We start from the raw sequence: 16,351 nt of genomic DNA, 5'->3' as shown, positions 1-16,351 counted from the left end.
GTGGCCGCGGATAAGCTTCGCTGATCTATTCCGGATGGTTAGTGACAGCTTGTTATCCACTGTTATCGGTTATCTTGTATTTTTTGGTTTTCCGTCCACATACAGACAAGGGGGCTATGAGATTCCACGGCACTCTGTAGGACTAACTGCTTTCCGTAGTAAATTGTCATGTCCTGTTCCCCTGGCCCTTCTAAAGGGTTTGAAATGAAAAAAACCTTTGTGTTGGAGAGACTTTGTTTATATGTGCGCGTCAGTGTCCCAGTTGCCCTCGTTTGCTGTGGGCAGTAAGATGAAAATAGAGCTGGAGGTCAGTTGTATGTGATTAACGACTGAGCTGTGCCAACCGGTTACGATTGTATAACTGAAAATCGTCCGTCGCCTTGAAGAGGCCGCTCATCTGTTGTAAGCTGTTGTAAGACTGAGCTTTTTGTAACGAGTGCTTCCCTTTCCAATTCCTACGTGAACCTCTTATTTCGTTTTAGCCGGACGCAACATGAAACACAAAAAGAATAAGTAAGCTTGTTGCTTACTCTTCTGTCATTTTGACTCAGGAGTTTAAAAACCTATGAGGCGAATCGCAGACAAATTCTTCTTGAAGACAATGAAAACGAAGATAAGGTTATCAAACGTCTTGAGAAGCGGTTGGGAATAAACAGGCGACCTAAAATTAAGAAGGCCGTCCATCCTTTGTGGATGCGTCAATGTGGATTCGATTGTGAGCAGAACTTATTTCAAATTTACGCTACTTAGATCTACTCGACTTTGAGAAGGAGGTGGAAAATTCTTCAAAAGTTCACGAAACAAAGCCTCTCGGTCAGACACGTACCAAGCGACACAAATCCAGTAAGCTTGCCATCCCAGCGCTAATTTACTTTTATTTCAGAACAAGTCAACCTGTATGGTCAACAAACAGCTGCCAGCTGTGATGAGGAGAAGTGTACAGAAACAACTTCAAGTAACCAGCATCCTACTAAAACTTCCAGTAGCTGTACGTGAATCGAATCTTTTTACTAATGAATCACAGGTCTTGATTCTCCGCCAGATATAGTGGTCCCTGAAGGTCGACCAATGACAGACTCGTCAAATGAATCTCTGAGGAAGACCATCCGCAGTTGGATTAATCGAATTAGTGAAGCTCATATGGCTCGCGTCGTTGCCGAGCTGACCAAACTATTCAGCGAAAATCCGCGTGCGACGGTAAGAAGTCTGCTTATCGATGAAGTGTGCACGCTCCTGGAGGTTAGTGTTATGTTGAACTGCACTGATGATTTAGTCTGTGCCAATCAGTACCGGTTCCAAAGAGGGATGGCTGCAGCTGGACCTATCCGTTTGTGTTGCGTGTATACATGCTTGCCTGCACGCCAGACTCCAGCATGATAACCTGATTGCCTATCTCGTGGAGAGCTTGGTGGACAAGATATCTCTTAGAAAACAATCCCCGGTTTCAACGAACGTGTTGAGTTCGTTTGGTTTGTTTCTCTGTTCTTTATTTCATTTTGGAGTGAGTCACCCATATGTATTCTAATTGCTGTCTTCGTAGGTTCTTTCTTCGAAAATTGTATTTGATCTCCTCGGTGAGTTCTTAGAGGAAGGCTCTCTCCCCACATGTAAGGCGTCGCACGTCATCTGTACAGGTAAGGACTGGAAGTAAATTTTGGGGTACAACCTTGTCTTCGTGTATCCGGATTCCATATTTCATGAATAGGAGAGCTGTCTTTGCATTGCAGGTAGTTTAACAAATGTGTCCGAGACCGGTGACTAAGCGTCTCCCTTGTCCTACCATCATACGGTACCTCTGTTCGTTTTGCGGCTAATGTCACAGAGATCAGATCAGGCGTATAGTGAAAAACACTAATATGCTTTTGATCGAAGTTCTAAGAATGGTCTGGGTTCTTTAGAGGATATGGGTAGGTCATTAGCTTTCACAGTTTCTTGTGACACTGCGGAGACCGTCTTTGCTATTGATATAGCAAAGCAGTGATTTTCGTCATTGCTTTTTAGCAGAAAATTTTGGCCAATATATTTTGAAATGTTTCAGCCGGTTCATAACATTCATGAACTCGAAAAAACAGATCCACTTATCTGGTTTTATTAAGATCATTTTGTTTAGACGATTCAGAACTATTCGAAACACCCATTGCGCTTTCAAGATATTTCGGCTGTGTTCCCGGAAACGCTCTCCGACATTATTTGGTGCACTGACATTCCGCCTTCAGAACAGCAAGAAAGTGTCACTCAACCGGATTTGATCACTTGAATTTGACTGGTCAGTAGGTCAATGGTGTGAAACTTTGCGGAAAGTTTTGCAACTTTTGGCGGGTTCGTAATATTATTTCGAAAAAGTAATGCAAACTACTTTGTGGATAAGATTACATTGGTTCATGACACCTGTCGGTTACAAATGCTCGTTCTGCATGTCTTGTAACCGCGTTTTCACCATTGGATCCGGACTCCATATTTTAACTAACAACTCTGTGGTGGTTTTTCTGCTCTCGTAGGCAGTCCGAATCGCACTCAAGTTAGTCAACAAAGCTTCTGTGTATCGACTGCATCGTAATGGTAGGTCCCAACCTGCATGAACACTTTATGTCAAGTCATGCGTGCACTGCCAACAAATATCAGCAGATTTGTTGTTTTTTCTCGCATAGTGGACCGTCGCATCTACATGTATGTCATCAGCAACTCAAAGACGGTTCAGTCTAGTTTCTCAGCTACGGACCATGTACAAAGGAAACGTCAGTCAAAAATGCTACACTTTCGGTCATCGGAAAATTGGAGAACGGGAAGATATTTGAAAGCATTTAAGGCAGTGGAGTAGTCAGTTCGGTCTGGTCTGGGCAGCTACGGGTTAAAGGCGGTATCTTTGCTGCAACAGCGCCATTGACTGCATGATTGCGTCTTGTTTCCCAGTGTCATTAACTACTAGTAAGTTGAATCCCGGGTCTCAATCAGAGCGGTGTTAGCTTACTGGTTATTGCTTTCATGGTTCGTCCATCGATCGGGCGCTCCTAGTGAGTAGTGTTTTGGTGGCTTTGATAACATAGGTGATCGTTAGTTTGTCCGATGAGGTAGGCATCCTGATAGCAAACACGTCGTCACTTATCGGGGTGAAATCAGCGTGCAGCTGTGAAGCGGAGGATAGCAGTCCGTCACCGACGCGCTGCTGATATCAACTGGTGAAGCATTTGAAACCGGATTGCGTAGGTCAGCGAACATACTGCCGACCAGAGACGTGTCCGTGAGTCTACACACTGTCAGGTGGTTCCAGTAGACGAAGAGGACTGTTGATCCCTCATAGAAATCATCTTAGGTTGCTGCGGAGAATTCAGGCTACTCCGTGTTTGCCTACGCTGTCGTCCAGAATGTTTTGTCATGGACGTCATCATGAACGATGAAGTTGTATTGACAGCAAAGAGACTGATTTGGAGATAGTTAGAGACTGAGATTGATAGACCTCGATTATGCGGGCGACGTTATCTTGTTGTTTGGTTGCTATCCGTCCGTATAAACCATTCTAAACAAAGCATCGATTGTGGCCGGTTTCGGAACATGAGTTTTACGACTTCTGGATTTTGCACGATTTCATTTATGTATGAAACTTTTGAATGAGAAGTTTGAGTTTGTTGGCTCTTCCACATATCTCGACAGCTGCGTAAGCCGAACCTTAGGTCCCTTCAGCGTTTGATCATAGGTACCTCTATAATATAAGAAGAATTAGCTGGCTACATCGTGTACTTAACGGAGCTTGGTTGCATACTCAAGTCGTTAAAATATCAAATACTGTTTATCAGGTTAAGGAGGTTCGGACATGTACCATGCGTGTCCAACTACCGTCTGTCATAGAAGACGTTTTTCCTTTTCCAAATCGTTGTTAGCGAAAGGCTCGGGTGGGGACACATTATGACGCGGAAAGCTGAGATGAAAGCAACTAAAACCAAACTGAGTGCTGTTAGATTTTCGCAAATTTCTGGCTGGAGCCCATGTGTTCCCTTCGTACGTGGCTATAGACCCCCGTAGGACAAGACATGCGACCGATCTCAGTGGCGCGTATGTCATAATTTATTGGTCCGATCATCTGGCTAAACTTCGTCTTTGGTGTGCTGGTTTGCGTTTGAGGTTTGCAAATCACACTGGATTGGTACATAGGACATAGGACTTTTTTCCACTGCTTCGGAGATTTGAAAATTTCAATCGAGATTTCTTTCTGCAAGTGAAGCATTGTACAACTGTTTCATCCTTATTAAAAATTATCAGGAGTGTGCGTCCCAGGAACGCTTCTTGCGTTGTGATTTCCAGACGATATTCATCTTGGATGAGTTACTTTATCATCAGTTCTGATGGTGGGCTATTCGCAGCTTTTGAATTGGCAATCATAATTCGAACAGAAACACTTCAACATTATAACTAGTGCGTCAGGGCACTATGGATTTCCGAGCCACCTCGAAGAGCATTATTGCACTCCCGTTATTATTATTATTACACTCCCGTTGACCCCGGACCACATTGCAGTCCCAAGTCAACCACGGATATATCGTTGAACAACGCGATTAGTGCGGAAGACCATACAATCACGCGTTCCCTTCCGGCTGGGACTCATCCATTGGATGTGAGCTTCGCGCTGTTTTTGGACAGCGCTGCACATAATGTAAATATGCATGGCGAAAAAAGCAAGAGCGTGGTAATTGCTCGAAACCAATCAAATCTGGATTAATTTTGGATGTGGCTACAACGGAATGAGTGGGTTTAACACGAGTAGCACATGAATGTCGTCGTGAGAAAACTAATAAAAAAACCACTAACATCAAGCACTGACACGAAGGAGATCTTTCGATTCTGGAGAAAACTCTTGTCTTCCGTTCCTCGTCATTTTTGTTCCGCTGTGTCCAATGGTCAAGGACTTCGTAGAATAAGTCTCTCACATCAATTGCACGATGGCACGGGTGACTTCATAGCGTTGAGTAGCCATAGCCCAGTGATGCTACGAAGTAACCATATAACTAAGTGGACAGCTGTTTGAGTGTGCTGTTGCAGATCCCTCCATGAAAGCATTCTCTTAATAGACTTGTGATTTACGACATTATGAATGCCATACATGTTCGAAGTTCTCATCGCTGGGATCTTTAGGAATAACCACCACTATTCACCTTGTTACTTTTGTTTTTTTTCATCTGTTTCTTATGACCGTTGTTGCCAAATCACTTCTTCAGCCGTTGGGGTTCACTTGCGAAAAGCCGATTTCTCTGCTTGTCAGAATCTAATTCAAATCGCAACAAAACACCTGACTTCATCCACCGGTCCGGAACAAGTGGATTTGATGTAGGTTCGGTTCTTATCTGATCTTACCTCTCCACTTCGTAGATGCGAGCTAGAAGGTGTAATCCGTCGGTTATCGGAGAAGCACTCTAAGGAGGAATGTGTTACTAGAGCGTTGCATTTGAAGAAGATGATGCGTTCGTGGATGAAGGGTAAGTATGATAGCGTTCTAGAATGCATTCTCTTCGTGAAAACTAAGGTTTGCATGAATATCGTATGCTTCGCTGAAAACATGTCCCAAGATTCATCAGGCAACGAAGTTTAAAAACCGAATAATTTAATTGGTTAAGTGAACCTTGCATTTGTTGCCATAATCTAGAGAATGTCATTTGTACTCAATATAAGGAGACCGCTTAGTCGATTGAAATTTCGGCTGTCAGTTGTGCAGCCATCACCTCCCTACCATGTGCTGAGTGCCGATTAGTGTACTTTTATACTCCCGTGATTAAATACCAAGCATCTCGGAGTGAATCGCAGTGAAGTGAATTTGATGTATTAAGGTGACAAAGCCATTCGGTTGATTTGCAAGCAGTCAAACTTCCAGGAGCTTAAAAGTGCTACTCTAGGAGTCAAAACCGGACGTCTTATCTCTCAGAGTTGATATTCTTCCATGATCTTGAGCGAAACATGCACTTCGTAGACCTATTGATAAACTTATTTGGTGGCAATTGCTATGCGGCAATCGGCTCACACTTGTTTCTTAAATTATCAAGACATGTGAATTTCGAGACGTTCCGCGGACATCACTTACGTAATAGCTTTGCACTAGGGACGGATTTTGAAGTGATTTATGGATTACTTTGACAAGTACTGATGAGGGGATTTCAAGCACAGTTCTTGTAACTCGACCTACAGAGGAACGGTATTCAGTAATATGTTTATTGGACGTCATTCTCGTTTAGCTAATCGTCCCACCAGTTCAACATACCCCACAGACAACAGAGGGTTGGCTTAAACTAACAAGTAATTTCAACAACGAAAACTAGAGGAAATAAACGCCTAGTTCTAATCGAAAATGATACAAAACTGAAAAGTACCACTGCATTACTCTGAACATTTGTTTTAGGTTTGTGAACGCTGTCGTGTTTGAACTCATGTATTATGCAGGAGGCCTCCCTTTTCAGGTGTTTCTGTGTCACAAGAGATATGTCTTTCTGTTGGTCTGAGTGACATACGTGACCGTGAAACCAGAGGACGATGGTGGCTAGTCGGTTCTGCCGGCAATCCATTCAGCACCATCACCGCAGTTGTGCCCACGCAACATACAGCAGCTCAGGCATTGCATTCCATCAATGAACCTGGATACCATCTGGCACCTGAAGTGAGTAAAAGTTTCTGGTCTGCCCGGTTGGCCTCTCTAACCCCTCACCAGTCTCCAATATTTGCAGGGGAAATTTCAGCCTTCCCATAGTTATAGGCGTTCAAATCTGGACTTAACCTATTTACTTCCAGCTGTGTGGAAGTTTATGTAGCTGATTTTGAACAGAGACGAAATGTGCTTATGTTGGTACCAGTAACCGGTTCATATGACATCATCCTAAATGGGTCTACCTTAAAAGATCTGACCAAGTTATGTGGCTATTATGGACCAGGAAGTTGGTAGCTACAAACCATTTAGTGAGCACATGCACCTACTTCAGACACCTGAACGCGGAGGGTTTCATTTACGGTACTGGTGTGTCCTTAGCATCATTTCGCTTCATATGGGTTGCTCACGTTGCATCGTTTAGGCGTAGTCAATTTAGAGTTAGTTGGAGGTCTATATGTGCCTCATTAGAACTGACTTTTGAGAGATTCAGTATGCAAGTCCCGATATCAGAGCACTTTTCACTGTGTAGCCACCAGGATTTATCGACTTTATGTAACTAATCATTTTTAGATTGAAGCTGCTGCTGAGAACCTAGGCCTGCGGACGACTTTCAGACGCCAACTCTTCAGCATTCTAATGTCTACTCCGGGTGGTCCGGATGCAACTGCGTCAGCTCTGCTAAAGGCCTGCTCCTCAAGCGGATCAGGAGGGTCTTCCCATGAACGTGAAATGATCCAAATTGTGGTCCATTGCCTAATGGCTGAAGATCCATTCAACAGATTTTACCCTCGCGTGTTGGGAAGTTTCATAAACGCACACAGACGATTTCTAGTGAGTTATTACAATTTTTAGGTTTATTTCGAGGTTTACTATATAGTGGTTCACTACTCCATAACAGACATTCTCTTCGGTTCTGGAATCTTCAGGATCGAGTGGGGTGCAGTTTACACTGCCATCCAGAGAATAATGTGTAAGCCTCTGAGGCTTCTCACTGCGTCCACGAATTATTGTCGGCTATTTTCCTGGGAGTCGCGATAATGCAGCGTGCTTTAAAAGATGGTTCAGTTAAGGCAAGGTGTCAGTAGCATCACTATGTTACCTCATATTCTAGCATTGAACCACATAATTACACCAGTTAACAGCGTAAAATCATCCGTCGTGGAGCTTGACTTGAATTCAGTTGCCTCCTCGACGCCAACTCCTTATCTACCCTTGGGTTTGGGTTAACAGTGTGGTAGTAGAACAACTCCGTCACGACCAATCTACTGGGGTAAAGAGAAAATTTGGTCGTAACAACTGTGTTTTTCTCAGCTGCTGTTGCTTGCGTGATACGAAGGCCGAAGTACAGTGGTATCAGATAAGACCGGCGTGTTGGAGCCCGATATGCCCTGCTACGCGACTGGAAATCAGTTTTAATCAAGGTCGCATCTCATCTGCCTAAATCCCCCAATTCAGAGCACATTTCACTGTATCGCTTAGGTACTTCAGTGGATTTTGTTTTCTACATCACTATCGTATGTTACTCCTACGCCAGAATGGTCTGCAAACACCTATTAAAGAGTTTAGGAACAATTCTGTCGATACCTATTGTTCTATAGTAGGTATGAATGCTATGCGTCCATAAATTTCGCTTTTTAGATGATGATTAAATGCTCGTTCTGGGATGTGCTCAAGAAAGCAGATCTATCGGTCAACGCCAAGGCTAACGCTGGAAGGGCATTGGGAATCTTGGTTCTGGTCTTCAATCTACCCCTCACGGTTATCAAAGTAAGTGGTTGGCCATTTTGTCCTGGTGATTGTGAGGGTTGTTTTGCATGCATGGGGCAGGTACATCTGCATGACCAACTCCTAACACTCGTTACTGCGGACCTCAGTAAAACTGCACAGTTTCCACCCCCCCCCATGCATAGCTTGACATTAGACAACCATGGACATTCCCACACTGGGGACTCACTCCACACACGGGCACCTGTGTGAATTTATCCGAAGGTAGTTGAAGAAGCTTTTCAAATCAAGGGGAATCTGTGACTGTATCAGATCATGTTTAATTACCTACTTACGACTGACTGTGTCTAACATGAATTTTTTGGATACTAGTGCACATGGATGTTTCATTTTGTGCTTTACCCTTGGCATCTGGTGTGTTTCTTTTTAGAAAAGTTTGGTGCGTTCCGTGTTATTTTTTATGAGTTTATTGTAATACACGTGGTTCATGGTGTGCTATTTCCTCTACTTGCAACCGTTATGTCGAGTGCCTGGACATGGGTCTCCTAGTCTGAGGGTATATTTTTATTTTTTTAGAATTTTATCAAAAACTTAATGTAGATCGAGATTGTAGACAAATCCTCATTTGATCCACTTAACCGCTAAGGATGGTTGCATGGTTATATCATTCTAGGTAAACGGTGTGTTTAGTTTTCTCCAGGGAGCTCGGTGTGGCATAGTCAAGACGGCGATTGTTGGTTGAACCGATCGTCAATGGTCGTTCAAGAGGAATAGGCTCTGTAACCGATTGCTTTCTTTATAACATGTTTACTTCTTACTTTTAGAGGACGGGCAGCGCAGATGGTTACTAAGGCCAAGTGCGTCCGAGGTATCACCAGCGGGTGTTTTTTTTTATGAATGGAAGGAACTCGACGTAGAAGATCAAAAACAGTCGGTGAACCCATGTAGTTTTTCTCGTTACTCAGCACTTATCTGTCAATAACAAAACCATTCAGTGTCTAGCTGCCATGCCACCCAAAAAGACGCGCCAGCGCTTAGATGCTGCCAGGTTGTCCAAGCATAGACAGGAGCAGTCGAGATGCTGAGGTTAGGCTTGAATCACGGACCTTCCGGTCCGTATGTATGTAACGATAGCCGTCTCGCGCACTTAATTGTTTTCCAAATTTTTCTGTTACTCTCAGCCAAGCATATTGAGCTGCTGTTTCATCATGCAACACCATGTTACACTGCTTCCCATGATGAAACTTGACTCAGTTGTGGAGGTTCTCGGCGATGCGTTGCCCTGTTTCGCACTTGTAGTTTGAGAGAGTTGTAATTTGCTGGTATACTTTTGGTGTCGGGACTAGTTGCGTCACTGGCTCACACTGTAATCTCCAACATGAATTCATGTTTGTTTGGAAGGGATAAATTGATTGGCTTATGGTGAGCCCCATGCCTCAAATTGAGTTCTAAATCCACTTTGTTTTTGTGAATCTTCTTATTCATAGCTTTACCACTGTTGTATTTGCAGAATTTCGATTTTGGCGACACATCTGACGGCAACGTTGCATTTCTCCGTCATGTTTTCGTCGAACTTTGCGCGGGAGAATATCAACACGCGCTGGCCAAGTTAATGCAGTTGTCTACGTACACACTTCTGAGTCGAAACACTCGTATTTTTATCCGGAAACATTTTTCATCCGAGACTGATGAGAAGCTGAAGTCATTTGTTCTTCGACTTGCTGAAGACATGCGTGAATCCGAGATACATTGATGTGCCCAGGCATACCGTGTATTGAGTTGTACAAAGTGTAAATCATACTTCGACTTTGCATCTACCTGTTTTCATTTTTGCCGCCAAGGCGATGGCGTCAGGCAGTGGACCGATTGCGTGAAAGCCTTCTGTCCAATTTCCGTGTTACGTCTACTGTCCCTTGTTTTGCCTAATCCTGATGCGCCCGATGACTTAAAGACTACATATTTGTCACTCATGCACTCGTGGGCTCTCTGTACCACAAGTCAGAACTGTTTCGTTTCGCCAACGGATTACCATGTGTTACGCAGAACTGATGATGCCCACCGGTAGGTAGTTCCTCAGAATATACGGAGTACAGTCGTGCAGTCTACATAACTTACTCACATAGTATTTCTGGTATCCACACCGATTCTGTGTCCATCGTCAAGCCAATCAATAGTTCATGCGGCTTGAATGCTCCTCTGGCTTGAAAGTGTTTTGTCGCGGAAGCCTTTGTTGATGGGAAGTGCCGACTACGCCCAACGACTATGTTCAAGTGAATTAAATTCTTACATTAACCGTGTGCGTACGCCTTTATCCTACGCCTTTATCCTTCAGATATCAATAACTTGTTATTGTTCTCCCGTTTTGCTCACTCGTAGTGGAAACTATGTGCCACTTAGGTCATCTAAATTGGACAGAGTAGTGCGGAATGTGCCGTTGGTATAATGAACGGGGAAGATGGTGAGATATATACGCCCACCAGTCAAACAGGTTTGAATTTTGAATAGGAAGTTATGAGAAATGCACTCATTTGCAAATCCATTTGGTTTTCACGAGAGACTCCACTGAATCTTCCGTTTACGACATTTTTCAATTGCATGTGCTGCACACAGGCCGCCTCATGTTTCATTTGGCACGATATTCGAGGTTTCGCAATTTATTTTCATAAAGGAAACTACTCACAAGTTTGTCGAAGAGTTTTCAGCAACCTTGTGAGTAGTTTCCTTTATGAAGTTATGAGAAGTTTTGAGGCTTTGAATCTGACATCAACGTGACCAAGCGGTACCGCGCCTCTCCAAAAAATGAATTCAGCCAGCAAAAAAGAACCAGCGTGGAACAGTTATTATCGAAATTAATGCCTGATGTCAGTTCTTAGAGGGATTTAGTGCAGTAGCGACCAACATGGGAACCTGATTAAATCGGCTAGGTCACTACTCTGCAATGGTCCAAGTTCGTGTCCGTATGTAACAATTGAATGGCCCTTGAATCAGTTTGCTAATTTTCGAACAAATATATGGTCTGTAATCGCATTTTCTAGTATTCTTACCTGTTTAAGCCCGTTGGAAATATTCCTAGAAGACGAAATAGTCGAAGTTTTCCACGCGGGTAAAAGATGACCATTTTCGCTTAGTCCCACTGATGGAAATACACTGTGCAATCGTGCGTGGTCTTGGCATATCAGGTCAAGCCAACGGACTATGGTCGGCGTTTCCCTCTGATTAACATGTTCCAGTCGCCAGTGAACACGTGACTAATCCATCGCTATCTTTTTCTGGATAAGCCAGTGGGTCGAAATATGATGGTTTCATTACAACCCTCCATAGTAACCAATTGCTCATGTTCAGTTCACTTCAATTTACAGGTAGTCCGAATTTCACGTGTGCTGAACGATCATGGGGTAAGGTCACATCCTGGTCAGCTCCATATCGACTGATAAAAACCGATTGAGCGCTGGTACTAGATAACAGTAGCAGTGGGAAAAAGGGATGTTAGCGCCTGATCACACTACAACAGGAAGCTGCTCATTTCAGCTTTGAAGTTATTAAACGGCACGGTTTCTATCACGTTTATTGTTAGGATGTGTTCACATCCAAATTGTGGTGCCTGTGAAGGCATTTCTCATCACATCACTGATACTGTGACGTTGCAGTTTGTACCACTCAAAAAGTAAAGTGGCACAGAAGAGCAGCGAATTCATGGGAGACAAGATTGAGATTAAATGCTAAAATATGGAGTATCTTGAGCAATCGCAATTTCGAAGTCGCACCTCTGAGTTATATCGTGTTTAAGAACTTAACAGTTGTAGTTCATGAGTCTAACATATCTGTTGGTCATCTATGAAGATATCGGAGTTGCTCATGAAAGCTGCTCTCTTCCTACCCGAGAACGAAAGAACTTAAATTTTACATCAAAATTGCATAGAATAAACACTATGGACCCATGGTGGTGTGTTGCAGAAGCTTTAGCAGTGTTAGCCGTAAAAACCCTAACAATTGGTGGATGAAATTCCTTGTGATGGCATTGTTTATGCTCTGGAAGTATTTGTGCGTAGCTCAGGTTGCCACTATAAAAAGCCGTATACGCCATTCTGACAATCAGAGAGAGAGATTGGTGGATAACTACGTATTAAGGCGCATGCTGTATTTGAAACTATCGTAGTCATAGCATAGGCCAAGGATAAGTAGTAGCCGGGTGACCGGGCAGAGTCACTAAGCAATGAATATGGGAATACCATTTGGTTTCGTGACTTCGACGTGTCGTTCACTGGTTCGTACCTGTGGGCTATTGCCCCACGGGGTCCTCAGACAGGGAAACTGTTAATTCGTTTGTTATGGGATGAACAAAGAATATTTCGACCTGGCAAACAGTCGCACTAAAACTGTACCCTGGGGCAAACGATATCCATCCAACACGACGGTGAAATCAGCGCCTCGGGGAAGTCTGACATGCAATCAGTTTATTAAACTGGTCTGGGCAACGGCCCCATGCATCATTTGATGCACATCGACTATCAGAAAAACCTATCGTACTCCTCAGATTTTTTTTACCTACCTCGAAATTTGCAGCAGGTTTACTTTTGGAAATTTCGTCACCGACAAGCAAACTGGTCTCATTTTGACAACACAAATATCGTTTGGCAAATAACTCCCTGTACAAATCTGTAACCGGACTGAATTCTATCAAATTAAAACTGATGAGTGCGGAAACGACAAGGAATTAAGAAGCGAGCAACAACTAGCAGGAAACTGACCGACTGAGAAATTTACGGTAGAGAATGAGGTCAGTTGTGGGTGTTCACGGGCCCAGGCAAAACAGTCCCAAAATCTTTTGATTACAAGCCGGTACATGCAATGTGTAAGTCAGTAGAGAGGAACGGGCCAATAGCTACTAAACGAATAAGCCAGCCAGGGTTGAAGTGCCCTGCGAGGGTTGTACTTTGTCTAGGCTTTGGGGTTCTACGCAGGATGTGATTGGTTGTTAGTCGCGTAAGCTTTTGGTTTCGTAGGTGAAGAGGGAAAACCAACGAAAGCGGACAGGAGTATAGTGATTTCCGCTGTATGTACGTGGAACGCCCCAAAAAAGTTTTCGCAACGAATTGTGCATTTCCAAACTATGATTTAGCAGCAAGAGTGGAGAGTATATACCACACAGCGCAACACAGGAGAAATGAATGGATTTTTTCTCGATCGAACAAGTTTGGTCTTCGGCTGCCGTAACTAATAGCTTGACGACCAACCTCAACATCACCGGACCGCGTTTCTCGGAATTCAGGCTGCTTCATGTTTCAGTTGGTACGATATTCGAGATATCGCGATACATTTTATAGATGCTCAAAAGATTGCTGAAAACTCTCCGGTTGGTTTCGCCCTTCTTGCGACTAATCAGGTAGGCACAGTCCCCGAGTTTCCGTCAGCTTTTGTTCTAGATGAACCATTTTTAGTTTACATCGGAGTAGATGAGCCAGACAGATACCGCTAAAAGTGCAGCAGTCGCCCGTTTAGCAACACGAAGTTGCCATAAACACACGTCAGTAATCTTGGTTCTGCAACTAGACGTTTCATGCACGTTGATTGTTCTAAGGTTTACTGAATTGTCGTGCATTCATTATGCATAGCTATTATGGCTGTTTTCACGGCAAAACAGGACGTTCTGGCTCTACATCGGCTGTTATATCAGTTTGCGTGAATGTGATGACGGATTACATTAAGACTTTCATTGTTTCTATAGGGGGCTGTTATAATTACACAGCTCATGCCCGCTACTTTGGAGCACGGCTGCCTGTCAATAAACACCAAAACCAGTCAATTTTTGCCAGTTCACTCACGCAAGTTTACACATCCAAGGTCTGTTGCTGTACTGTCCTCGAAGTTTCCGTCAGAACTCTGCTATTGCAAACTTCGCACTTACAGTCACATTTGCACCCTGTCGGATTGAATACGATTAGAGGGTTAGAGAGTTTGTTAACACGTTGCGGAAAAATTGGGGTACACAATGAGGCCACAGGTAGACTGGTCTAAAATGGTTACATTCCTTATCAGTGCTGTGCATTGGAAATCGAGTAGCGATACAGAGGACGGGGCTGTTTGCGATCGAGCGCTTAGTATGTTCAGATAGACTACAATCCATGCGTGAGTCTTAAGGGCAGTCAGCGGTCGCTAGCTGGTTCGAGGGAGATAGTACCACGCGACGCATGACAGACTTGTGTGGCTCAGCACTCCATGCTTCTTGGTCGTCAATTTTGATTGGGGCTCCAACAACGGTGGATCTTACCGTAGAGGCCATACTGAAGACAACATTGTGATGCCTTCTTAGAGTCGCACGTTGGGGAAGTATTGCCTGGCATTAAGGACCGCCCTTACTATTTACTTCAAGTTGAACGAACGATGCTGTACGTCCCTGCCAATAGTTTGCCAACGTCACAAATAGAATATGACAGGTAGATGTAAATGGGAACGGCCAATGTAGGACTTCTTTCGAAGGGTGAATTTGGGTACCTTTCGACATACATTTGAAGAGAAGCCCCACAGATCAAGCAGAGCGGCGTATGTCTTGGCGGCACTCGAAAGTCCTTTAGCTGCAGCGGAGCACCACTACCGATCAGTTTAAAACAGAGCTATCATCAGTCATACTGTGGATAAAGTCTACACTACAACTTGATGGTTCACATTTTCACTGAACCGAAATTCGATCCTCCACAACGTGAACCGGCAATGACACTGGATTTCAGTAATACTGGTCTATCTCACCATTAGGGCACCTTGAAAAATGATAGGCTTTTTCACGCCTGGACTCTTAGCATTGATGCAGATGCCGTTGTCACTCCTGTGACTAGGATACTAAAGCAAATAGCAGTGTTCTGTTGGCAATCGGCCAGTTAGTCATACATCCTGTTCATTGAAACTACTGAACGCGACAGCATACGACGCTGGGTAATAAGACATTACAGATCAGCCAGCAAACACACCACCTTTTGTTTTCTAATCAATACGTCGAGTGCAAAAGGTAGAATGGTTCCAGCCGATAATAGGAACGACGGGAGGAAGGAACATATACGGATTAGAGATGGAAGGCTAAGCAGTCCTAATAGGTGCATTCCAAATTACCCATAGGACGCCTCAAGGATTCATGGTTCGAGCAACTTGTTACATACTGACATGAATTGAATAGTCCGCCCACTTTTCAAAATGCAATCTGTTGGGAATGTACGGGGTACTATTTGAGATTCCGTTTAATGAGAACTTTCAGGGGCTTCGGGCGCTATCCACACGACGGCTCCGCAACTTAAGTCCCGTCATGGATCGCCGTTCAAACGAAATACTTAGACCGATATTCTTCAAATTCCTCCACAGACTGGGTTGGTACAGTGTGTCGAGAAAAGCCGAATATTCTGTTTCATGTGATTTTATCCGATTGCTGGTTAATGGAGTTTCTTGTGAAAAACCACCGCACAAGTTTTACGATGACCCATTAGACCGACGTTTTCAAAGATTAGAGAGCTAGTAAGCAACCTCTGTGGCTTTCGTGCAAGGGGGCACCAATAGTTTCTACGGTGAAAACCTGGGGAACTGGAAATCATTTCACACCAACGAAGGATTCAATTTTGCTAGAACCGTTGCCATTGGGATAGGTTTGTCAACAACTCATTCACAGGGGAAGATAAGTAGAGCAACCGGAAGTTCAGATGACGTTGTGATCTGTGAACCCGACTCGTATGAGGACACAAATCTCACATCCGAAGCGGGTACAAAACGTGGAATCTCACTCAAAATTAATAAGGCGCATTGCATCCTGCACTTCACAAACAAGGTGCGACGGTCTGACACCGCACCCAGTAACTTTATCATAGGAATTGAAGCCTACCATCAGCTTGAAGTGCGTCACTTATGGTAGCGATTTCTCCAAAAATATCAAGAACTATCGCAGAATCAGCCATGCAGTTGGGCTGTGCTCGACTTGTCAACACACAAGCTGTCCCGCGCTTCGTAGTTTATTGAAGAAATCACGAT

General features: G+C 43.8%; 1 protein-coding gene across 1 annotated transcript; it reads left to right on the top strand.

Moving 5' to 3' along the window:
* Positions 1-493: 493 nt before the first annotated feature.
* On the top strand, positions 494-10,435 carry T265_02839 (hypothetical protein; the record flags this gene model as incomplete). The annotated part of the gene is made up of 13 exons (XM_009167183.1): positions 494-513; positions 552-715; positions 751-843; positions 884-988; positions 1,025-1,239; positions 1,274-1,501; positions 1,541-1,574; positions 5,208-5,316; positions 5,359-5,465; positions 6,438-6,634; positions 7,193-7,453; positions 8,261-8,389; positions 9,858-10,435. 13 exons carry the CDS (start codon positions 494-496, stop codon positions 10,098-10,100), a joined length of 1,905 nt encoding a protein of 634 aa, XP_009165447.1.
* Positions 10,436-16,351: the final 5,916 nt, after the last annotated feature.

The sequence above is a fragment of the Opisthorchis viverrini genome (assembly GCF_000715545.1).
Source record: "Opisthorchis viverrini unplaced genomic scaffold opera_v5_37, whole genome shotgun sequence".
In the NCBI taxonomy this organism is placed as follows: domain Eukaryota; kingdom Metazoa; phylum Platyhelminthes; class Trematoda; order Opisthorchiida; family Opisthorchiidae; genus Opisthorchis; species Opisthorchis viverrini.
The sequence above is the reverse complement of the archived record's forward strand: the minus strand, read 5'-3'. Positions and strand labels throughout refer to the sequence as shown.